Source organism: Saccoglossus kowalevskii, chromosome 7, assembly GCF_978046115.1.
Source record: "Saccoglossus kowalevskii chromosome 7, keSacKowa6.1, whole genome shotgun sequence".
In the NCBI taxonomy this organism is placed as follows: domain Eukaryota; kingdom Metazoa; phylum Hemichordata; class Enteropneusta; family Harrimaniidae; genus Saccoglossus; species Saccoglossus kowalevskii.
The window spans coordinates 25,813,226-25,837,551 of record NC_140647.1 but is presented as its reverse complement, the minus strand read 5'-3'; the positions used below and the strand labels follow the sequence as shown (position 1 = coordinate 25,837,551).

The window sequence follows — 24,326 nt, the reverse complement described above, 5'->3', positions numbered from 1 at the left end:
CTAGCTGCCTATAAATTTAAAACATATATTCAAAATCTTGGCAATTTGTAGTATTATTATTTATTTGGCAAAATTTTGTAATGAAATTAAAATTTCATGAGGATGAAGTTGCTAAAAATTATAAGCTGCAAATAATGGTACCGGGTAGTTTTAAAAGTGTGATTTTATTCCAAAGCTAGGGAGTTCATCTAGTGCTGGCTTGATACGGCACATACTCGAAACATATATTCGTTGGTAAATCATCCTGCAGGTGCGTGTTTCTAACTTTTGTTATTTAAAATGTATAAATTCATGCATTTTCTTTTTGCTAATAATTGTTTTTTGTCTTTGTACAGAATTAGTTGTTTTGATGCACATTTAATGCAAATTAATTAATTTTAAGTGTCACTGAGAATACCTAAACTTAAAATCCTACAGCAGAAACTTTTTTCAGTGATTCTCTAAATACCATTAGTATGCAGATAGGTTTTGTGATTTTTGATATGTTAATATTATTCAAACCTGAGAGAAACATCACCATACATAGATTGGATGTATGCTTTGTTATACCCAAAACTAGAACTTTTTTTGGTTTCTGGGAAAAATATTCTTAATTTTTTTTGATTTTCTAATTATTTTAATTTTGTATTACCGGTACTCTATACACCAAGCAGATAATATACCATGCATTCATGAGCCTGTTTTTTTAAGTTGTTCACAATAGCCCACTTTCGAGTGCTGTCGTTACCTTAAACACTTGAGTGCTCTGGTGAAAACAAAAAAAAAACATTCCAATTTCACCAGCATAGGTGGGTTGATTTCACTGCGTATATGTTTGATACCTAATCATAACACAGGAAACCAGGGAAACCAATAAATAAATTGCGCAAACTAGAATTCAACATTCTTGTATGGAAAGCTATGATGGCTGGTATAACTGAATTGTTTTACTATACATCCTAAGTGTCTTTCCCTCAGTGGTATCTTACAATGTACATATGGATACCAATATATTAATTATATCTTGATTCCAAATGAAAATTAGGTTTTCAAAATTTCATGCAACTATGCAAAATCGTTGTGTTCAAAATAATTTTGTTATAAGAAAATATTTGCCTCTTTTCAGACATGTATTGACGTAGTTCCCCCCCCCCCCCATAGCTTGGTTATCACGGAACCTATTTTGCATGATGTTTGGTCAGTTGGGTATTAAATGGGAAAGTCCCATATTCAAAATAGGTTAGGGCGTAGACTTGTTTTCCCGCACAGTTTTTACACACATATGCTTTATGATCACTAGATTCAGACAGACTTCATAAATTGAAAATATTATCAACTGATTGTGAAACTAATTATACTTGGTATATTCATTTATCCCGTAATGGAATAATATTCTATTATTAATAAAATGTTGATGCAATACTTTATCGGCTTAGTTCATTTTAATCTGATTCGAATAAGAAATCCTACTTTTTTAAAAAGTATTTAATTATTTTAAAATTAGTTAAAATAAGATGTATGTAATATATGGGCAATATATATTTTTTGTTTTGTTTAACGTTTTATGTTTCCCGTAATTTGGTTAACTGTTATTTAACATTTAGAGTTGTTAAATTTGAACATTGAACAAAAGAAAAAATCTATGTTGCCCGTAACTTGATGTTTGGTTAACTGTTATTTGAACATCGAGTTAAAATTTGGACCGTGACGTGGTTCCACAAAAGTGGGTGTGGTCATTTTTGTAACTCGATGTTTTCATAACTCTATGTCAGTAACTCAAACATTTCAGCAACTTTGGGTAATTTATATATATCTCATGTGGATAATCGGTTCTTTCGAATCTGTAAAAAATGTAAATTGTTGTACAATATTAAAACTGGGAGCATTAAATATTATTTCATCAGAACAACTAATCTTTGCTTTTGTTAAAATGTAATTCATTGAAATGTTCATGCTAGAAAGTTTTTTTTTATTGTTCATTAGATATAAGGTTTCATACATTCAGATGCAATAATGCAATCTACTAAGAATAAACAAAACCTTAATGTGTTAGAAAGAGAGGAATGTAAAGATGTTAAGACAAATGACACAAAGCGAGCTGAGTCTGAAGATAAAAATCCAGAAGAAAAGGAGAGTATTGTGACGCCTGGCAAAGTGAAGGACGGTAGGTTTTAAAGTCATTTTATTTACAAAGTATTTTGGTAGTTATAAAAATAAAAATAAAGCAACCAAATAATATTTCTCAGGTTTTTACTTTTTTGACGAGAACACAGACAGGTAGGAAAGTAACATGCATGCTGGTTAGACTCAAAATTAGTCTTATTGGTTTGTAAGTTACTTCTAATTTATCAGATTTATCAACTCATTCAAGAATAAGTTATTCAATAATGAAACAGAACAAATAGTGTTTCTTTTAAATTATATCACTCATGCAGTTACAGAATAATAATATCAGAATTTAATATCATTTTTGAAAATCTTTTCTTTTTTTCAATAGAGAAGGACAAAGTAATGGAGAAACAGACAAGCTCAGAAAAAGACAGTATCGTGTTAAAGAGTGAAGAGAGTGAACTCAGTAACTCGTCTTTCAAACATATTAGTGAGGAAAAATTAAGTGTTATAGAGCACTTAAAAGATAATCATGTAGCGATTGAAAAATTACACGATGTGTTCAAAAAGCATGATGCACGTGTTGATACAATGGATGAAAAGATTGAAGTTCACGCAAAGAAACTATATGAAATAGTGAATGCATACTCCACAAAACACGAAAAACAATGTCAACAGATGTACGAAAAGATAAAACAGATGACTGAAAAAACCACAAAGCAACACCAGCAAGAAGTGAGTCGAAAGTTTACGCTAGAACACGATACAATTCAAAAAGTGTTATCAGCAAACGAGAAGAGTATACAACAGTGTTCTGAACAAGAGGAGGACATTAGAAAACGGCAGAATCAGTTAGCAGATAAGATTGATAGTATTGATGCAAAATTTAGTAAAAGCATTGATGGTATGCAAAACAAACTGGAAGCCATGGAAATGAATTTAAACAAAGTTCTAAAGCTGCTAACTCATATGAACACATCCAAAACTATACAGCATGAAGAGGGAACGCAGACCAGTTCCTCTCATCAACCGCTACCAGCTCCTGGAACACCCATGCAGGTTACACCAGATGATACTCAAAGACCAAAAGGCAAGTCATGAATTTGATTGGAATTGATACATTTTACTTCAAGGTGAACAAATTATAGAGTCATATTAATTAAATTCTGTGTTCTTCTTAATTTTCAGGGACAACAATTATCTTGACACTTGGTTCTATCACTGAAGTACAGCCTGGCAGTCAGATTGACTTGGGTAACAGAATTTATTAAGATAAATATTGATTATTATACATCTGAGACCAACAAAAACAATGGAATTTACTTAACCGTAAAACCTATCAGGAAAGTGTTACGAACGTATTAAAACGTCTTCCTTATTTAAAAATTGTGCTACATGTCAAATTCGAACACTTTCTTTCGTTTATTTCTGATGCACATGAACACTATCGGCGTATGTGGGAAATATAGTCCCATCACTAAATGAGAACGTTCACACAGTGTGAAACTTTCTTCTTTGCCATTTCAGGCTATTATCTCTCATTAAATTATTACTACAAGCAGGTAAAAGATGTATGAGAATACCGCAAAGTATGCACTCAGGCAGTACAGAAATGTGTCAACCATTGTTCATTGTACTGCCTTAGTGCATATTTTGCTGTATTCTCATAATATTCACAACAAATCTGTTAATATTGGTGATTGTCCATTTTTCAGTTACTATTCAATTGAAAATAAATATGTTGTAATCTTAGAGGTGAAAAGATATATAGCTAGTGTTTAATAGACCTTTATTCATCTATTTTATTTTCAGCTAGTGAATCTGAAGTAAGATCAAGAGAAGAATATGAAGAACTCAAACTAAGAGAACACCCAAGGCCTCATAAGGCTGGTCAGTTAACTTTAACTCAAAATAGTACTAGTATTAAACATGAATGCTTTGTACTGATTGAAGTATTTAACAGTCATTAAATAATTGAAGTGCAATTTTATCAGTGCTTTACATTGTGTACAGTAGTTCAAGATAGTGGATGTTTTTTTTTAGTTTTATGCAATTAAATCAAAGATCAAAGCATCAAAGTGGTAGTTGTCTGTCATCAATATCGTTGGAATTGTTGTTAACTTGAAAAATTGTTTTTCAGTGAGGATCATACTTGATTGTGATGTACATATATCATCCCAGTTATTAAAATCACTGCATCGACATGAAGAGTCGAACTCAGAGAAATATAACCAACTGAAGACTATTCTACACACTACTAAAATAAAAATCGATTATGGCTGCGTGATTCTACAACCTTACCCGAAGACTACAGTGGATGCAAATAATTTACTACTTGATCTGAAAAATAGTAAAACTGCATCCAAACTGAGAGAACTACTCCTAACAGATGAAGTACTTGGAGATGTTAGAGAACCAACTTTAGATGTAGTGATTGTTGAACAAGATTTCGTGGATGTCATTGATGAATTGGGTAAGACTAAAATAATTTGTTTCTGATTATGAGGCGTTTTAAAAAAATGCTGTGCTCTGTATATACATTTTTAGCTCCGCTGTCATCGCAGTCGAGCGGAGCTTATAGTATTACTGATTGTCCGCCGGCGGCTGCCGCCCGCCGCCACCGTCACCGTCGTCAACTTTACATTTTTAACTTCTTCTTAAAAACAACAAACAAAAACAACAAACTGTATAGCTGTGAAACTTTCTAGGAAGGTACCTTGGGTGGTTCTCTCTCAGATTTGTTCATTTCATGTGGATATGTTCAATTGTCTTATTTATAGCGAATGTTTTTGTCATTTTTGGTCAAAAATGCTATTTTCGCCCGAATGCTTTGATACTTAGTATGTAGGTACCTTGGGAGGACCCCTCTCAGATTTGTTCATTTTGTGATGATATCTTTAATTCTCTAATTTTGGTGAATGTTTTTGTCATTTTTGGTAAAAAGTGATATTTTCGACTTCTTGTTAAAAACCGCAAGTCCGATTGCTTAGATATTACATATGTAAGTATTACATGTGGACCTCTCTCAGATTTGTTCATTTCGTGATGATATCTTTAATTCTCTAATTTTCATGTATATTTTTGTCATTTTTGGTAAAAAGTGATATTTTCGACTTCTTGTTGAAAACCGAAAGTATAATTGCTTTGATATTACATATCTAGGTATTACATGTGGACCTCTCTCAGATTTGTTCATTTCGTGATGATATCTTTAATTCTCTAATTTTGATGAATATTTTTGTCATTTTTGGTAAAAAGTGATATTTTCATCTTTTTGTTAAAAACCGCAAGTCTGATTGCTTTGATATTACATATATAGATACTAAATGTGGACCTCTCTCAGATTTGTTTATTTTGTGATAATATCTTTAATTCTCTAATTTTCATGAATATTTTTGTCATTTTTGGTAAAAAGTGATATTTTCGACTACTTGTTAAAAACTGCAGGTTCAATTGCTTTGATACTACATATTTAGGTACTACATGTGGTCCTCTCTCAGGTTTGTTCATTTCAGGATGATATCTTTAATTCTCTAATTTTCATGAATATTTTGTCATTTTTGGTTTAAAAGATATTTTCAACTTCTTGTTAAAAACCGAAAGTCCAATTGCTTTGATATTATATATACTACATAGGTACTACAGGTAGACCTTTCTCAGATTTGTTCATTTCGTGATGATTTTGTTCTTCAATTATCTAATTTTAATGAATATTTTTGATAAAAAGTTATAAAAAGTCTGATTGCTTTAAGGTAGAGATGCAGGTTTGTGGGCACTTGGGAGTGAATTTTTTTTTTTTTTGCCTTTTATTATCCAAACAGTCTGTTAAAATTTTGTAGAATTGTGAATAGTGGAACATAAGATAACAGGTGCAAACATTCTCTCTTTTGAATGCTTAGCAAGATTTAGCAAGGCTGTACATAAATAATAAAAAAGAAACATGGTGAAAAAAAGAAATGACGGGATCTCCATATTATGCACTGTATTTAACTTTTAACAAAACGATAATACATTTAAATTTGGAACTGTTACAGCCATTTTAAATATGAGCATTAGCAAACTTCTTACTGAGTGAATTGTTATGCAAATTAGCAAGTATCTCAGCTTCTTTTTAGTGCACATCCCAGAACTTAAATAGCTCCTAGACGCTTTGACCTTTTGTTTTGAAATTTTCACAAATGATTGACAATGTGTTTATCTTCAAAACGCCGTTGGGGCATTGTTTTTGGTTGAACAGTGTTACAACAATCGTACAGACAACTAGCCTGGGTGTTAATTTATGCATAAACTTGAAGTACTGAAATTTGAGCTGCTGCCCTGCAAAATTGACAACTGGTAGACAGTTTTCAAGACGGCACTTTCTTCATAGTAAACAGATGTACCCATAAACCAATTTTGACAGGAAACAGAAGCATGGTTTAGAAGCTAATTTTTTTTTTATCACTTTTGACCAAAAAAGCACATTTTTGTGCATATTTCAAAGTACAGTGTTCATAAAAAAAATAATAACAAAATTTTAAAATTCATACAGCTTTCCGAAAATATATAGTTTTGTGGACAAGAGAGGTCATCTTGGTTTCCAAATTAACTAATTAAAATACCTGTCAGGTAAACTGCATCTTTACCTTAATGCTATACATATTGTTCATTTTCTAATGATATCTTCTGTTCTTTAATTGCAATGTGCATTGATAACAGCGGAGCTATCTCAGACAACAGGCTGCTAGTTTTGCTATGTTTTCTTTCTTTTCACAATATTTTGGCTGACTTTCCTGTGTTTTGCATCTTTCAAACTCATGCGCACCTTTACCATAAAAACCCCTATACATGTATTCCATTTCTAATTCATATTTTCTCCTTATTTGTAGAAATTGGAAAGGGGCAAAGAAGAGAAAATACAGGTAAAGTTGCATTGGTACTTCTTGGTTTAACCCGTTGAGTACCAATTTTTTTCCCGCTCAAAATGGGGTAAATATTTTTTACATTTTGTGAAATTTTCACTGAATTCAAACTTCATTTTGGATCCAGCCTACAAAGTGTGACATATTGCTTCTAGTTTTTGTTTTTTACGGAAAAGAGCAGATTATAAATAGAACTATTTTAAGAATGGTGCCTGAAGGTGTTTGATAGTGGTTTTATATTCTGAATTGTTTTAGTGAGATTGGTTCTGGATGGGACTGATGAAGAATCACTTGATACACTTTCTGAACACTTTGAACAGCTGACTACTGAACAGTTGACGAGTCAGCTTGGATGCAAAATTACTGACATTCGTAAAGGCTGTATACTGCTGGATCTAGAAATAGAAAGTGAAGAACAAGCACAGGAATTATTGAAGAAACTGAAAAGTGGAGAGTTATTGAAAATACTAAAAAACATTGCTGAACCTGTGATTGGTGATACTGACAAACTAAAGGTGGAATATTTTGAAGAAGATTTTCAACAAGTTATCACGGAAATCGGTGAGTTGTCAAATCAAAGCACATGTTTGTTGACCATGACGTTAACAGTATGATCTCTCTCTTCAACAGGATTTCCATTTCTTCCAACTTACATACTGCTATGAGGAAGTTTGCTGTGAGGAACACTGTACCTCTATGAGCACATCTTGACATGCTGTATATTCCATGAATGTATTGCAACCAGGCTTTTAGCCAGTCATCTGTCTACTTGTCATTTTAGACAGGTACTTCACATTTTAGACAGATAAAAAAATTCATAAATTTATTTGACAAGCAAAATTTCTACAATCTGTCCAATTTTGATTGAAAATTACCAATAAATTACAGAATAACTATAAATAATAAAAATCACTTGTATGTCTGTGGTTACAGACTCAGGACTGCTTTCTTTCATTTCAATAAAGTTTTTAGACAGGCACAGTTCAAATTTGTTTGCTATAGTAATTGCAAATATCCTTATTTTTAACTTTCACTATGTTTTATACTATACTCTGTAAAAAAATCCAATTCAGATTCAAGAAGTGAACTTGGTGCTTCAACATCGCTGATAACAGGTAAATTTGACTCATATTTCATCTCTATGTACATTGTGTTTTTCATACATGCACATATAGGTTCCGCTGATAATGAGATGAAAAACACATATTTCCATGAGTACCATACTAGTACAAATATCTAATAAAAAAAAATATTAGGGTTCATTTCTGTTTCTATAGTGTCCATATTCATAAAATATGTTTTTTTGCCTTCTCATAATAATAATAATAATAACCACAATCATGTTTGGTTCTACAAATGGTTATGGTAAATTTTGATTTCAAAATTTCATACTTGTTTGATCTCAATACTTTATATAAACCTTTGATGAACATGTGGGTTCATAGTGTTGGCCTTGTCTGAATTTGGTTTCAGGACTTGCACCACCACCTGTTGATCCATTCATTGGTCGTGACGTTCTTCTGGAGAATATCCATAAATCGTACAAGAGATGTAAACAAGATATTGTGGAAGATGTCTCCAAAGACAACTTGGTACATGTACGTATAATAAACTGTGTAATTACACCCTTATATATATTCTTTTGTTGAAACAAGTCTCTTAAACACAAGTATTACTTTTCTGCAGGTCTTGACAGGTGCTGATGGATCTGGTAAAACTCAAATAGCCATCAACTATGTTCACCGCTACCATATGGAGTACCCTGCTGGTAGATACTGGATAAATGCCTCAACTTTGACCTCACTGGATCATGGATTTCATTACATGGTAAGATTGGCAGCTAGAAAGATTACCTGTCTCGGTACACATCAATTGGCTCTGCGATTCAGAAACAAAATGGTCGACTGGTTGCCAATTTAATGCTTAATTTAATAAAACAATCAATCATTTCAAAGCCAAATTTCAGGCATAGGTGGATTTATTTTCAATAAATGAATCCTCATGGAACTAATACCCTTGTGCATTTTCTATGCCATTTCTGATTCAAAATGCTATACCAGAGCCAATTGACTCATATGAATCAATTAGACCAATTACCATGACAACTCAAAAATATATTATTCTAAATTTAATGTGCACATGCATTTGTTTTGTAATGTGATTCATAATTGTAGACTAGTGACCATTTCAGTAGTAAAAATGCTCCAAAATTGTGTATTTCTACCCTACTAGCACCTGATCTTAGGCGTGCATGGGCTTTTATTCACTCTGGGTACATACACAGTATATTGTGGGAACTCTAAAAATAACTGACGGCTCACTTCAACTGCAAGATAGTTGCAAATGACATAAGTTTATATTTTGTTTTCAATGTATTTCTATTTCAACAGTTTAAACATCTCGACTTGAAATTAAATTCACCCACTGAAGAAAGTACTCACATTGCCAGAGAGATGAAAGAAAAAGTCTTGGAATGGTTGGACTGCAATCCTGGTTGGCTTATTATCTTAGATGATATTACAGATTATGAACTCATCAAGCACTACTTTCCCACATTTCCAAGTAAAGGTCACATTATCATAACATCTAGGTCATCTGGTTTCCATGGAGACACATCACAACATTATGATGAAATCGCAGTTCCTCGCTTGTCAAATGCTGCATCTCAGAAACTGATGTTGTGTACTCAAGGAGTCACTCCGGTCGATGTGTTCATCACAATCAGAGAGATGCAAGAATATGACAAAAAGAATTACAAATCTTTCTGTAGAATTGTGGATTCCTTAAAAGGCCAGCCTCTAGCTTTAAGCATAACTGGTTCCCTCATCAAATCAAAAAAACAATCATATCTTGAATATGAAGAAAGTGAAAAGCAGAGTATCTTGGTTACTGATCATAAAGCCCATGGAGTTTCTATTGATGAAGTGGTGGAAGATGTAAAAGGTCAAAAGAACCACAAAACAGGTGATGCATTAGAAGTAAATACACCTAATAATGAAATGCAACTGATTTCCGAATGGAAACTTAACAATGTCTGGCCCTCAAAACTTGAATCAATTGGAAGATTGAAACCAGCTGCACTGTCTGTTCTGCAGTTTTCATCTTTCATGTCAGATGTCATATCTGTGGACATTGTGAAAAGAGGACTACTACTTTTGAAGACGAACAATACAACAAAATTGCAGCTAGAACCAAAAGAGGAATTAGTAGAAGAAGTGCTTGGTATTTTACAATACCATAACTTGGCATTGCTGTCGAGAAATGTTGAACATTCGTCATTCAGTATCCCCAAAGCTGTGCAACTCCAGGTGAGAGGGACCCTAAAAATGAACTTTTGTGACTATATGCGGGCTTTGAACATGGCTACATTAGTGTTGACAAAAGCTTACCTGGAAGAATATGAACCAGTATTACAGCTCTTGTCTCCAGAAGAAGAAAATCTTGTTCTTCACGTTACTGAATTGCAAACACATTTCACCTATTCATTAATAAAGAAAGTGCAACAAGATGACGTAAAGTTTGAAGATCCTGTGCGATTACTTGATAGCATCGGATACTATCTCAGAGTCATTAAACAAAGACCAAGATCAGCTTTACCAGTGTGCGAGACTTCATTCAGAATATCCCAAATGATGCTGAGCCCACTGAGTGATGAAGACAGTAGAAAGAAACTATCTGATGGTAAAGTGTGTGTTTCATATTTTATTTACATCAAGAAGATAGAATACGTACAAAGAGTGGAAAGAATCTTTTCATTATTAATAGTTTAGTGTTCATATTTGCTATCAGTAATATAAGTAAATATCTTTTAAAAAATTGCACGTTTTGTTGATTGAGACTCGATTCTGTGGCACTTTTACTGGTAAAACACAAAAAAGTTTATAATTTATAAATGGATTAGTGGTAAACTAATTTCATGTTGACCATTTGATATTTTTTACTATAGTTAATTTTATTCTTTTTATTTGTAAACTAATTTCAGCTTACTATACGATTGCAAATGTATATATCAGTCTGGGTAAAATAAGCAAATCTCTCCAATACCAAGACAAAGGCAAGAAGTTGTTAGAGAACAGTTCAGACAATAATGATGGTAAAAAATGCTGATAGTTATTGTGTCTGTCAACTTAATATGAACTTAGTGTTTCTAATATTATATTCTTTTACCAACAAATGTATTACATATTAAAATTCCACCAATAGTAAATATCTCTAATTTCTCTACCTACATTGTAAATATATAATTAGGTGTTGTTGTTTTTTCAGATGTTTTGCCAAAAATTGCCATGGGTGATTTCCAAGTCCAGAAGTGTGAAGATCAGACAACTTTGAAAGACAATGATAAAGAACATGAAATCAGTAATGATGGTAAATATCTATTTAGATTTGTTTGTCTGTCAATTTGATGGGTGTTTATAAATTATATATTTTCATCACCAAATATATTAAATTATTAAAAATTCCACCTATTGTTTTTTCAGATGTTTTGCCGAAAATTGCCATCGATGATTTCCAAGCTCTAAAGTGTAAAGTTCAGGCACCTTTAAAAGACAATGATACACAGCATACAATCAATATTAATGGTAAATATTTGTTTTACCTTTTTTGTCTGTCAAATTTATATATACATGTTTTACTTTTTTGTCTGTCGAATAGATGGGTATGTGTTTTCAATATTACATACTTTCATCACCTAATATATTAAATACCTCCATATTTTCTCCATCTTTAGAATTAACTGCTTAGGTGTGTATTTATGTCTGCTCATCAGATTTAGTGAAAACTTGTTATATAGATGCCCTAGAATAATTCACATACCTTATTAGTTTTTGATTGATAGTTTTTTTTTTTCTTTTTGTTTGAAAATATTTTCTTATTTTTTACTTCTAGTTCCATCGAAACTATATAAACACAAGGACATAACACGTCTATGGATTATCATCAATTCACCTTACTCTGGCATATCATTGAATCATGGTAAGTGTTATATACGTTAAATATTATATAACCGTACTTTGCCTCAAAATAATTGTAAATAATGTAATATTGATGCCAACCTCACTTGCTTAGCCATCATATGTTTTGTGTTCCCGTGCTACTAAATATTCATTTAAATCATGAATAAACTTTGAGGGTATTTCTTCTTTTTTCAACAAACTTTCAGGTAAACAAAAATATTATTATAATATTACATTTAATATTCTATGTAATCCATATATTTTACTACTTTTGTTTTCTCTTCAGAAAATACATTGGGAACTAGTAAGCCACTCATTTCAAAAGTAGTGCCTGACAATGTGTTTGAATCAGTGGCATGCATATATTCATTACAGCCCACTGTTAAAATAAAAACTCCTCATCAATTATTGCGCACCATCAAGAAATCAGGAGATCCTATTTTAATTCAGTACAACAGTATAATTGTGTGATTTATTTAATCTTAAAAGTGCAAAAACAAAATATTGTTTTTGATCAAAAGTTTTTTGTATATTGTTCGCTATACAGTTCAAATCATTAGGAAACTGTTTGGAAATCTCATTGCGTTTACTTGATAAATCATGTCATATGACTTCAATGGAACCACATATTATATATCTTAATGCATTTTCAGTTCAATTGTATATTGTCGTTACATATATATTATAAATCATTAAAAATATGCATGCTGAATTTATGTAAGATTTCTCTCATATAATATGAAAGTTGTGGTGTATCACGTTCCCTCACAGACCTTTTAATAATTTAATAGAATGTAAGGCGAAACACATGCATTTCGTGAAAACAGTTATAATCTTAAAAAGTATATTTGAATTATATATACTAGAAAATATTTTTAAATTATTTGATCAAACAAAGCTATCATGACTAGTGAAGAGATGAGCAATGAGATGAATAGCAGCATTACATGTCTAAATATGCATCTAACCATTTCACATTGAATGATAATAAAATCATCTAAAAGGTTAACATGAAATATTTTCCTTTTTTACCAATTAATGTTTTGAGTTTGTGTGTGTATTTGTCTGTTTCTTTATCTACTTTATTGTATAACAATCATGTGCTTCCAAAAACCCACTATTTAAATTTATTTTATTACTACGTGTAATGTGTAAATCTGTTTTCACTATTTTTCATATAATAACAAGATATACCGGTACCTAATTCTCTTTACAATTTCAATTGAAGTTTCATTATTCCTAAATAGCATAACGAGACTACTATACATAGTAGAATTTTCTTGAAGATTGTTTTTACTAATGTTCTCTTTAAGCTTGTTTTTTACTAGCGTTTTTTTGAAGCTTGTATAATAAAGAAATAAATGCCACAAGTATATAAAGTAGTTCATGTGACATCAATTCATTATAAAGTGCTCATTTTGAGAAACTTGATATCACTTCTTGACTGTATGGACTGAGGTTTATATATCTTTCTCTCACTGATTTGATATTTTATTGTGGTGTGCTTGTCCATTTGTTGTGTTGACTTGGAGGTTGACCGTGTGTTAATTGCTCTAAGATCTTGTCTGAAAGGCCTCCCTTCCAATAATCAATAGTAATGCAGAAAATATTTATGGCAGAATGAGTCCAGTTTGCGTTCACACTAATTTGAGAGTAAAGTGGAAATAACATGACCAACTGTGGAATATTGGAACCGGAAAATACAAGCTCATGGACACTTAAGTATGTAGGCTATAATTACTGAGCATGGTCAAAGCAATGTTTTCGGCCTATTTTACAAAAATCCATAACTAATATAATTTCTTTTCCAATGTGATGATTTGAGACTACTGTTAAATACTTTTTTTTAGATGGAATACTTTTTCGCTGAAAGGAGATTGTTGGTCTTCTGTATGGAATTTATTTTCAATAATTTTTGATGAGTTGAATGTAAAATGTAAGAAAAGGGGTATATTCGCTGGATTTTATTTTCACTGAATCATTCCTTCAGCGAAAATTAATTTCAACCGAAAATAAAGTATTTTACAGTATGACGTTTAGTTATTTGCACAATGAAAAGGCATGTTGAGTTCTGTAATATTAAGAACATGTTGAGCTCTGTATTATCAAGAACATCCCTATAGCTTCAAATCACCACAGCCATATAATTGAGGAAATGAAACGAAACCCATTAAGTTATCTTAAAAAAAACATTAAAATATTCTACTATATTTCTGCAGCAACTAGAGCTCGATTTTCACTGGTGTAAGATACTTTTTCGTGTTGCATAATTTATATTGTCGTTAATTAGCACCAAATCAATATATTTTTTCAAAACTTATAAATCACCCCGAGATAGGCATGACATGAAGATTTGAAAGTTGTTGCCATGCTTTTGCGACATTGCTGTACCCGTTATATAAAATCCCGTCATTAAATAGAACATTCAATGAAGTTCAAACCACCCAGTCACTTGTGGTATGTCAGTTACAAAAGCGAATAATTACATTAAAATAATGAACATATACTGGAAGATAGGATTTTGAAAACTGGTGTGATCAGATTAAACCTGCCTGTGTTACCATAAAACGTATTAATCCGTGTCAAATTTAACGTCTTAACTAGTGTGTAAATAAATAAAACGTTAATACAAGATCTTATCCACTCCACTATAACTATACTACATCATACAGAAATGACCAGAGAAAGCGTATTTATCAGGATAATACCACAATGGCAGTATAGGGCATGTACATAGTCTATGTACACAATTCCGAAACCGAATCTTCTATCTGGCAGACTAGTCCGAGTAATGTTCTGGTTACCAAATTATTAATTATATACCTCGCAATGAATATTATACCTACGATTACAAAACAACGAAATACTTAAGATAAAATACAAACCTTGAAGATAAACTGACAGCAGATTTCGACAGTACTAACAACTGAACATTTGTACAGAAAACCACTAAGATCGTGTCTATATAGTAGATAATAGAGGATAATAAGGCAACATCGGTTCATCAAGTATATAATACAATGTACTAGGCGTCTTCAGTCATCAATTGCTCATCAACTGTAATAATTTACATTTATTTTGAAAAACGACGGTTAAGAAACAAGTCGAGTTACTGCTAATTAATACCTAAACAATTAATTGTAAACCGATTTGAACATTAGGTATGCGCTGATTTATTCAATGGGCGAGCGACAACAACCAAATTTTTAGCTCTGCTGGCGACAAAGTCGACACAGCGGAGCTGTTCATATTACTGATTGTCCGTCGTCGTCGTCGTCGTCAACTTTACAATTTCAACTTCTTCCTTGAAACCGCAAGTCAGAATGTTTTCAAATTTGATATGCAAGTACATTGGATGGTTCTTTCTCAGATTTGTTCATTTCATGTCAAAATCTCAAATTCTCTATTTTTGGTGAATATTTTTGTCATTTTTGGTAAAAACGCAAGTCCGATTGCTTTGATATTACATATATAGGCACTACACGTGGACCTCTCTCAGATTTGTTAATTTTGTGATGATATTTTTAATTCTCTAATTTTAGTGAATATTTTTGTAATTTTTGGTAAAAAGTGATATTAAAAAGTGGTTAAAAACCGTTTCTTTTAAAAAATCGCAAGTCCAATTGCTTTGATATTACATTTATAGGTACTACATGTGGACCTCTCTCAGATATTTTTGTGATGATATTTTCAATTCTTTAATTTTGATGATTTTTTTGTGATTTTTGGTGAAAAGTGGTATTTTTGAATTCTTGTTGAAAACAGCAAGTTCGGTTGCTTTGATACTATACATATTGTTCATTTTCTAATGATATCTTCAGTTCTTTAAGTGAAATGTGCATTGATAACAGCGGAGCTATCTCAGCCGACAGGCTGCTTGTTTTGGCCGAAAACGGGGTAATAATTGACAGATTATGTTGTTACCCTGGATCCCTGCAAGTGTTGGCAATGTCTGGCAACGTATCTGTTATGCACAGTGAAATTTTAGAAACACATCATGTCACACACTAGTGTACTGGACAATCCATTTGTAATTATGGTTATGGTAGTATATCTACATCCTAATATACAAGTATTTTCATAGAAAAGTACGAGTTTCACAGGTTGTTAAAAGCAGGTCATTCACCTTAAAAAATTCCAAGGGCATTAAGCTTTGGTCTTTATTGGCGAACTGCTCCGCTAGGATTGCCCTTAAAATCTCTTGTGTGTGTGTGATTTCCGTGTTTTTATATATTAATTCTTCTGTGATTTTGTTGGCTTATTTCGCTCAAACTTGGCAGGTAGGTCACACCTTCATCCTAGTTAGTAGGTAAAATTTGGGGGAAAAAATTGGCCCACCGTGGCGAAAGCCAAGAAACTGATTTTTGAATAGCTTCGCGCCAAATGTAATTCCTACTACACATTTAGGATAAAACATCCCAGACATAGCTCATTCTACTCAGCTTGGGCACAAAGTTACAAATTTGAATTTTTGATATCTTTTTTTTTTATTACTGAGCAATTTGACCCCAAAGTTGGGGTAACTGTTCACCCGGAATTGCTTTTTATCTCTTCTGTGATTTTTTTGGCAGGGCCGATTTGGTTCCAATTTGGCAGGCAGGTCACACCTTCACTCTAGTAGGTTGTAAAAGCTGAAAACAAATTCTGGCCCAAAGTTTCCATGACAATAGAATAGCCAAAAAAATGATTTTTTGAATACCTCAAATGTATCTCGCCCTACAATTCTAGTGTTGAAAAGCAAGGACACAGCTCATTTTACACAGGTTGACTGTAGGCAAAAAGTTAATATTGTTTTTTTATGTCTATTTTCATTACCGAGAAATTTGACCTCAAAGTTTGGGTAACTTCTCACTAGCAATGGCTTTTTAACTCCTCTGCGATTTTGGCTTGGCTGATTTTGTTCATACTTGACAGGCAGGTCGTACCGTCACTAATTGGGAAAAAAATCATGACCATCGGCTGCCATGGCAACAGCCAAATAACTGATTTTCAAATACTTTTGCCACAACTGTATTACATCCTCACCAGTCTTGTAAAAGCAGTGTTCAAATGACCATGCCTTTATTCTGGCTACGTTGCACACTGACAAGAGATCACCGGCGACGACATTGTTACACTGTATCAACATCATCCCAACGCAACTTTGAATTTTGAACTTGAATGAACTGTAAATGCTGCCTTCATTCTAGAAAATACTATCGCAAAACAGATTACGTGGTAGTAAGAAAGTGAAGTGACTTCTAAAGACTAGACTTCGTATACGGGGCCCGGTGTTAGTTATAAACCGATCGCGCGATGTTAGCTTCACGTTCATGTCCTACCATGGCAACAGCCGAAAACATTTTTTTTTAGCGTAGCGGATCAAATGGACGTTAGACTTAAAATTGACCAATCCGAAAATGATATTGTGACATCAACGTTAGTTCTCCTTAATATTATTGAGATAGTTCAACATTATCCAATCACCAAGTGCCTCGAATATGTATCGATTGGTTTGCGGCGATCTGCGTGTCAATGTGGCCTCAATTGTTATATCAACTGGAGGCAAACGCGCGCATTATGGGCGTGGTCAATGTTTAGCTCTTGAGCCAATCACTATTGAATATGAATGAAAGATGATGATTAGCTTTTACATTTTTTTTATAATTAGGTTTTTAAGCCAAGCCTTAGCTTTGTGTCTTTCATTTGAATATAAACACATGATTTTGGGAGCATAAGAGCGGGTTATTCGAACCTTTTCGACACAACAAAGAACCAGTCACAGGGCGAAATATCTCTTGCCGAAAATTTCAATGAATCATTCTCATAAAGGGAGATTCCAATAAAACTTACATATTATCTTGGCGATCCGAACTATTTCCGCCTGGATGGGACTCATTTACGTCATTTTACCCGTGAGTCCAACCTGAATAACCTCAAATTAGCGGAGTCTTCTAAGAAATTCGTTCAAACTTTCGACATTTTTCAAAATTCAGAATTCGTGGCTTACGACCGCTCCGTTCAAAAACATATGTATGTACTAGTATATTCCCCCCCCCCTAGAGATTCCCAAGCCCGTGTCGTCTTGTCATGAATCACCAACCCGCCACATATCCTTCGACTATCCGATGCGAATCTCCAATCCTACGCTAACTACAAGCTCGAGGGGGGGGGGGGTTCAATCTCCTCCTTTGTGCTTTACGCAATAGTACCTCTGCCACAGGCAGCCTTCAATTTTGTGGTCAATCACCTCACTGCGCACGGCTATTTTCCCGTAGTTGTTACATCTGAAAACGTACTACAAAAACATGTGTGACTATTCATTAATGTCAGACTTCAGTAAAAACGTAAATACAAACCATTTTACCGCGGACTATGTTTTGCAAGGTAATGTTATAGTAGTGAAATGGCGCACGTGATACACTGAAACTTTTAACGAACATAGTTGGGAAAGAAACATTAAAAACTAATTTCACTGAAAGAGGTTTCCTAACATTCTCGTTCATCTTATATTCTGGTGAATATTCTATTTCTGTCTTTAACGGGTTCGGTTTTCCGCGTCTAACAGCAATAGAAAACAAAGATTCTAGTAAGTTAATAAAGTTAGTCATTTCTTCTACAATCTAATGCTTTGGCATCTAGGAAAGGATTGCACTTTTCTGACGCAAGTCATGTATATTTTAATCTAATTAACCGAACATTTTATTTGGAGTCAGGGCGTGAAACGTCTTATTACAGTGATCAAAGAAACCGAGTAACTTTGTTAACTCACAGGGTCTTGTAGTTCGAAAATATTCAAATATGCAAATGAGTTCTGTGCAGTGATGATGGATCCCTATTTTCATAACCGCCCTCAGCGTTGAAATTGAGACAGGGGACCAGACTAGGGAATTTCCAGATACTCACAATCCCTAGTCGTTTGTTTATCGTATCGAAGTTATATAGGCGCATGTCTTTCGAGATATATTATCATACAGTACACACAGTAGCATTCTAGACGCATATTTCGGCCGATAGACTTAAAGCCGTACATGTTTTGACAGAGTGAATTGTTGTGGCTGAAGTAGGACGTCAATTGCCATAATTTTGCCCGTGATTTCTACAATTTGGTACCGTATCACAGTGAGTAGTACTAATGTATATACTGGTTATATATATAATAATACTGTATTGCTCTGTGTTTTTTTTGTGACTTATTCACTCAAATGCATTCAAATTTTGCAGAATTTTTCATCTCGGTCCCAGTGCTCTTCAAAGTTTGTGAAGGTGTTCAAAATAACTTTTGGAAATTCCAGTATTTACAAGTGCCTGGACATGACGTCATCTTGTTGTTTACGATGAATCACCTGTCTTTGTAATGTGTGCATGTCATGGTGTTCAAAATAACTTTTGGAAATTCCAGTATTTACAAGTGCCTGGACATGACGTCATCTTGTTGTTTACGATGAATCACCTGTCTTTGTAATGTGTGCATGTCATGCGTAGTTTGAAGCGAATAATTAAGGGGTCGACCATTTGATATCATGCGGGTGCCTGGAAGAATTGTTGAAAAACATGTTACACACCAAAAGAGTTGCAAAATTGCAAGCCATGTTCTGCAAAAAAAAAATGTTGACAGATTTTTTGAAAATTAAAATGTACAGACACGATACAGTGTAGGAAAATATTGCTCTGGCTCTTCTGCTAACCCCTCCCCCAATGATTCAATGTTTGTCATTTGTCGTCAGTTGTTTTTAGTCCTGATAAGTCCTGTGCCGTGTTATCCCTTACCAAATTGTACGCCCCAATAGTATATTAATTGTATACATATTCTGTATTTTTGAAATTGTCTACATTATATGTATACAAAATTCATACATACACGAAAACAGCAGTACATTATTTGTATACACACTTTATACAAGTTCATTAATGAATATTTGTATACTAGAAATGTACAGATTTTTTGCATTGGATTCAACACCTAAATATTGTATAACTTACATATACATAAAATGTACAATATCATGACTAAGAATCAAAGAGTAACAATGAAATGATGTTAGAATCATGTCAGATTGAAGTATAATTTATATGTATGCATAACCTGTAAAAATTATTGACTTGGCATCTTGACAAATTTTAGTACTACTTATGTATACATAGAATGTACAAAAATTGGCCTTAGAATCTGAATAAACTTAAACTAGGCCCAATAATACGATATATGTATATGTATATATAACCCTAACCTTCATGGTTGGACTTTTGCGTATAAAAACTACAATCTATATTACCTAACATACCTCAGATTGTCTGAGCAATATTAACAAATCTGATATTTTTGGCCTATTGTCAGAAATGTAAATTGATATTACCTTACTAACAAGGTTGATATGGCTTTCCATCTAACAACGTTAATTACAATCTCAGTTATATCGATAGACCACTTGCCTTTTATTTTAATAATTATTTATTAATATTTTGATTTTATTAGTACTATGCCGGACCCTACACCACCAACCTCACCAACTAAGTTAACATCTGAAGTAAAGGGAGGAATGTCTTTTTCGTTTTCCAAAGATGTGATGAAAGCGGATCGTATAAGTACTTCACCAAACACACCATCATCAGACGATAACCAAACAAACAAAGTACAGACACAAAATGATGAGAATACCAAACACTTTCCTGGCTCAAATGATGAGGAGATTTCTACATCCTTTCCTGAAGAGCCTGTGAATTGTGATGAGACATCAACAGTTGATGGCGATGACGACGGAGAAGAATCGTGTTCCTCCAGTTGTGATCTGCCAGAAGGACGCATAACCCAGACAGTGAACATTCCCAGGTCAACAGGTAGAAAAAAACAACTCTTAGTTGTTCAACATGCGTGGAGTATATCATCTAACAAGTGCTAAAACGTGGTATCCTCCACATCTGTTTGTGATTTATCCATGTAATTATCATGACCTACAATTTCATCATGCGTTTCTCAATGGTAGCAAATTAGATATGCAGTTCAACCAATAGGTGTTTGAGAAATTACACATGATTACAAGATTTAATCATAGTTAAATTACCATGAACTTTTAAGTGTGACTTCTTATAGACTGAACACTATGCTACATATGTATATAAGGATGCCTTTGTAATAATAACTTTGATTCAATTAATTTCAGTGAGATTGATGTTGGAAGGTATTGATGAGAATCAAGTCAATCTCCTTGCTGATTATTTCAAGCAACTGAGTGAAAAAAACCCAGAACAATTGAAACGTGAACTTGGCTACAAAGTCACTAATGTAGAGAAATGCTGCGTATTGTTGGATCTGGAATTGGAAAGTCGGGAAGAAGCAGCAGATTTAATGAAGCAACTGGAAAATGGAGAGTTATTGAAAAAACTACAAAAAATGGTCGAACATTTGATTGGCGATGCCAATACTCTGCTGGTTAAATGCTTTACATAGTCTTGCAATTTTGTACAAATAATCGTTTTTGATATAAATCTGTACATAGTAATATAACCTTTCTACTCTGGTTCTAAAATTGTTTGCAACTGTATTTCTCAAAACATTTGAGAAACAAGAAGAAATGTGATATGCATTATGGTTTATAAATAAGCTTTAATATGTTTTAGAAATGTATGCATAGTAATTTTGCGATTTGCATAATAATTCGATCTGATTTGACCCTATTTGTTGAAGTTATATCTCAAGAACTGCTGCTCTGGAATTCAATAACTTGATGACTTACTTAATTATCCAATTTGCACATTTAATTAATTTTTACTATCCCTGGCCAGTATTACCTTATCTATTTCACAAGATAGGCCTCAAAACAATACTTAGTTGCTGTTCTGAATATTTCTATATAGAGATTGAATTAAATAATTTAACACTTTGTTGTTACGAGTACAAATACAAAATGTGACGGCATAGTTTTCTCTTTTTCAAATTTCACTATTTTGCTTATATTACTGTACTATTATTCAAGAACTTTCATTCAGTTCATGTTATATTGTTTTATCCATATAATATTAATATAGTACATGTAGTGTTAAATGAAGAACATTCTGCATAGATGTGTTGATGTAATGTTATGTTTCAGGAATGTTTATACAATTCATGTTATACTATTCTATAAGGGGCATTACGTCTTAAACAGCACTTGTAAAATTATATTACATGAATATCAATTAATCATAATGTAATTTTCATGGCTTCATTTTTGATGTCCAGTTTCATTTTTCATGTCCAATTTCATTTTTCATGTCCAATTTTAGTAGACTTGTGCACATTTAGATGTTAGCCAGTATTATTTGTGCAAAATGTTCACATATATTATTGTATTGTTTCAGAACTGTTATACTCACTTTTAGCTTGAAAAAAGTAGATTGTCCATCATTAGTTTGTGTCCATTTGTTATTCAACCTAGATTATCAATGAACAAAGTTGTAACAGTTCTGCTATGTTTTGTGACGATATTTCAATATTTTATCTTGTACAAATGTATTTTTGCGTTTATACAAATTTATTCAATAGTCACTGTTCTTTCTTAAGTTTATCTGATTTGCATATTCAATGGCAGTATGAGCCATATTATGATATTCGCTACACTTAGGGAGTTCTCGGAGTATAAATAGGGCAGTCATGTGGTTTGAAGTTCAGTACTGTGGTAGATTTTGCTTTGAACAGTAGCTGGATGGTTTGGGCGTAGTTTGACGCTTACACGTGGCCTTGCACTTCGTGGTGATTGCTTGTACCTGTTTCAAGATACTTTCATGGCTTTGCCTTCTGCCTATCCAAAAGTCAACTGGCTTTGTGTACCTGCTCTACAAACGCGCCAACGGAAAAGATTGTGAATTGGTCGCTTAAACTTGTAGGCCACACTGATTTAATTTTATGGATGACATCCTCTGGAGACCCCAAATGTAATGCGAGAGGGCGAAAAAAAAAACTGCCAAAAAAAAAAACACAGGACTACGGAGCTGGTATAAAAATTACGAATTGAACTACGTATTTTGTCGTGGTCGCCATGTTGGAATTCCCGGCAACGCAATACGCATGTGCAGAAGATCATTTACGACAAAATTGGCACGTTTTGAGGTAGTACAAAACGAGTTTTAAGACAAGCCGAGTGAGTTGGCAAGTTCTGGACAGAAAACTAATCTGTGGAGACTCGTCGGAGATTTTTTTTTTTTTTTGAGAACAGACGAAAACTAATGTGCGCGCGGATGTCATCCATACAATTAAGTCGGTGTGGCCCTACTCTGACTTGTGTATGCGCCGCCTCTACAATACTAAGTCCTACAGCCTGCTTTATTTTTAGTGTGAACAATGAATTGTAGTAATTTACGTATAAGCGAATGACATTTATTCCTACCATTTTGCGCTAACTACCACAATGTTCAGTGTATTTGTAGTTGTGTATTTAGCGCTTGTAATTTGATTAATTTTTGAATATATTATTATAATTGATCGATGTTCTGTAGATGCGAACCACACGTCCCTCTTGTATTGTATTGCATATGTATATTGAACATCAATTAATGAGTACGTTTTATTCTCGCATATACGTAACTCTGGTTTGTTTTTGTCGATCGTTGCATCACTCTGATTGGCTGGGGGCTCGTCGAGCTACACTTGCCTTTTCCCCACGTGACCATAGCACATGACGCCTATGAAAATATTTTTTTTTTTGTAAATTTTACCGTTAAGAGAAACTATTATCTGAATATGTAATAAGGTACAGGCTATATATTTCAGTTTATTATGTAATTAAATGACATTTGTGGTAGCTAATGAATATACACTAATGTCATGTAACATACATCGCTGGAAACTTGGATTTCAAATACTAGTAAACAAAGTGCAAAAATATGCAGATTCTGAAATTTTTTTTTTATTTGTTACGCTGTTTTGTTTAATAAAAACTGATAAATATGTCATGTTCTTGTATTTTAGTTGCATGTGAATTTGGATTCGGTCAGTTCGTGAATTCAGGAGCCAATTCTCGAATATACATCATCCAAAAAATATATTATAATATTTGCTTTGCTGTTTTTGTTTAATATAAAATGATAAATATGTCTTGTCCTTGTATTTTAGCTGCATGTGAATTTGGATTCGGTCAGTTCGTGAATTTAGGAGCCAATTTATTTGGAAACTATTACTAAAACTTTATCAATTATATTTTGCCAGAGATCTGGTTGCTTCAATAGTGAATAAATATTTATAATTCAGAAAGTTTTATATCAATTCCCATGACATTTTCAATAGTGGTTCAAATCGAATTTCCTTGCGATGGAAAGAAAAAATGCTTTTTAATGATTACACGTTGTCAAATTTTGAAGAATTAAATTTTTTAACGTAGGAGCGTTATTAAATCGAAATCAGAGCGATTAGATTTTCAAAGAGATC

General features: G+C 33.1%; 2 protein-coding genes across 3 annotated transcripts; both read left to right on the top strand.

The window, feature by feature from the left end:
• LOC102800837 (uncharacterized) lies at nucleotides 1-13,329 on the top strand. 2 transcript variants are annotated; one of them, XM_085501374.1, is made up of 17 exons: nucleotides 1-250; nucleotides 1,963-2,143; nucleotides 2,477-3,178; nucleotides 3,277-3,342; nucleotides 3,901-3,978; nucleotides 4,229-4,561; nucleotides 6,957-6,989; nucleotides 7,245-7,550; nucleotides 8,063-8,104; nucleotides 8,463-8,587; nucleotides 8,676-8,816; nucleotides 9,380-10,670; nucleotides 10,972-11,082; nucleotides 11,256-11,357; nucleotides 11,471-11,572; nucleotides 11,880-11,966; nucleotides 12,234-13,329. In XM_085501374.1, exons 2-17 carry the CDS (start codon nucleotides 1,993-1,995, stop codon nucleotides 12,416-12,418), a joined length of 3,855 nt encoding a protein of 1,284 aa, XP_085357500.1. In that variant the 5' UTR covers nucleotides 1-250; nucleotides 1,963-1,992; the 3' UTR covers nucleotides 12,419-13,329. The 2 variants fall into 2 exon arrangements, with proteins under 2 accessions (XP_085357500.1, XP_085357501.1); XM_085501375.1 differs by lacking the exon at nucleotides 10,972-11,082.
• A 5,516-nt stretch (nucleotides 13,330-18,845) lies between these two features.
• Nucleotides 18,846-23,854, top strand: LOC144350722 (uncharacterized). The gene is made up of 3 exons (XM_085501376.1): nucleotides 18,846-19,048; nucleotides 20,403-20,764; nucleotides 21,088-23,854. Exons 2-3 carry the CDS (start codon nucleotides 20,407-20,409, stop codon nucleotides 21,372-21,374), a joined length of 645 nt encoding a protein of 214 aa, XP_085357502.1. The 5' UTR covers nucleotides 18,846-19,048; nucleotides 20,403-20,406; the 3' UTR covers nucleotides 21,375-23,854.
• Nucleotides 23,855-24,326: the final 472 nt, after the last annotated feature.

Excerpts from the sequence above, each read along its gene's own strand:
- LOC102800837 (XM_085501374.1), top strand. The coding sequence starts at position 1,993 with ATGCAATCTACTAAGAATAAACAAAACCTTAATGTGTTAGAAAGAGAG. Across the intron at positions 6,990-7,244 it reads GCAAAGAAGAGAAAATACAG|TGAGATTGGTTCTGGATGGG; the intron begins GTAAAGTTGCAT and ends GAATTGTTTTAG. Across the intron at positions 11,083-11,255 it reads CAGTTCAGACAATAATGATG|ATGTTTTGCCAAAAATTGCC; the intron begins GTAAAAAATGCT and ends TTGTTTTTTCAG.
- LOC144350722 (XM_085501376.1), top strand. The coding sequence starts at position 20,407 with ATGCCGGACCCTACACCACCAACCTCACCAACTAAGTTAACATCTGAA. Across the intron at positions 20,765-21,087 it reads GAACATTCCCAGGTCAACAG|TGAGATTGATGTTGGAAGGT; the intron begins GTAGAAAAAAAC and ends AATTAATTTCAG.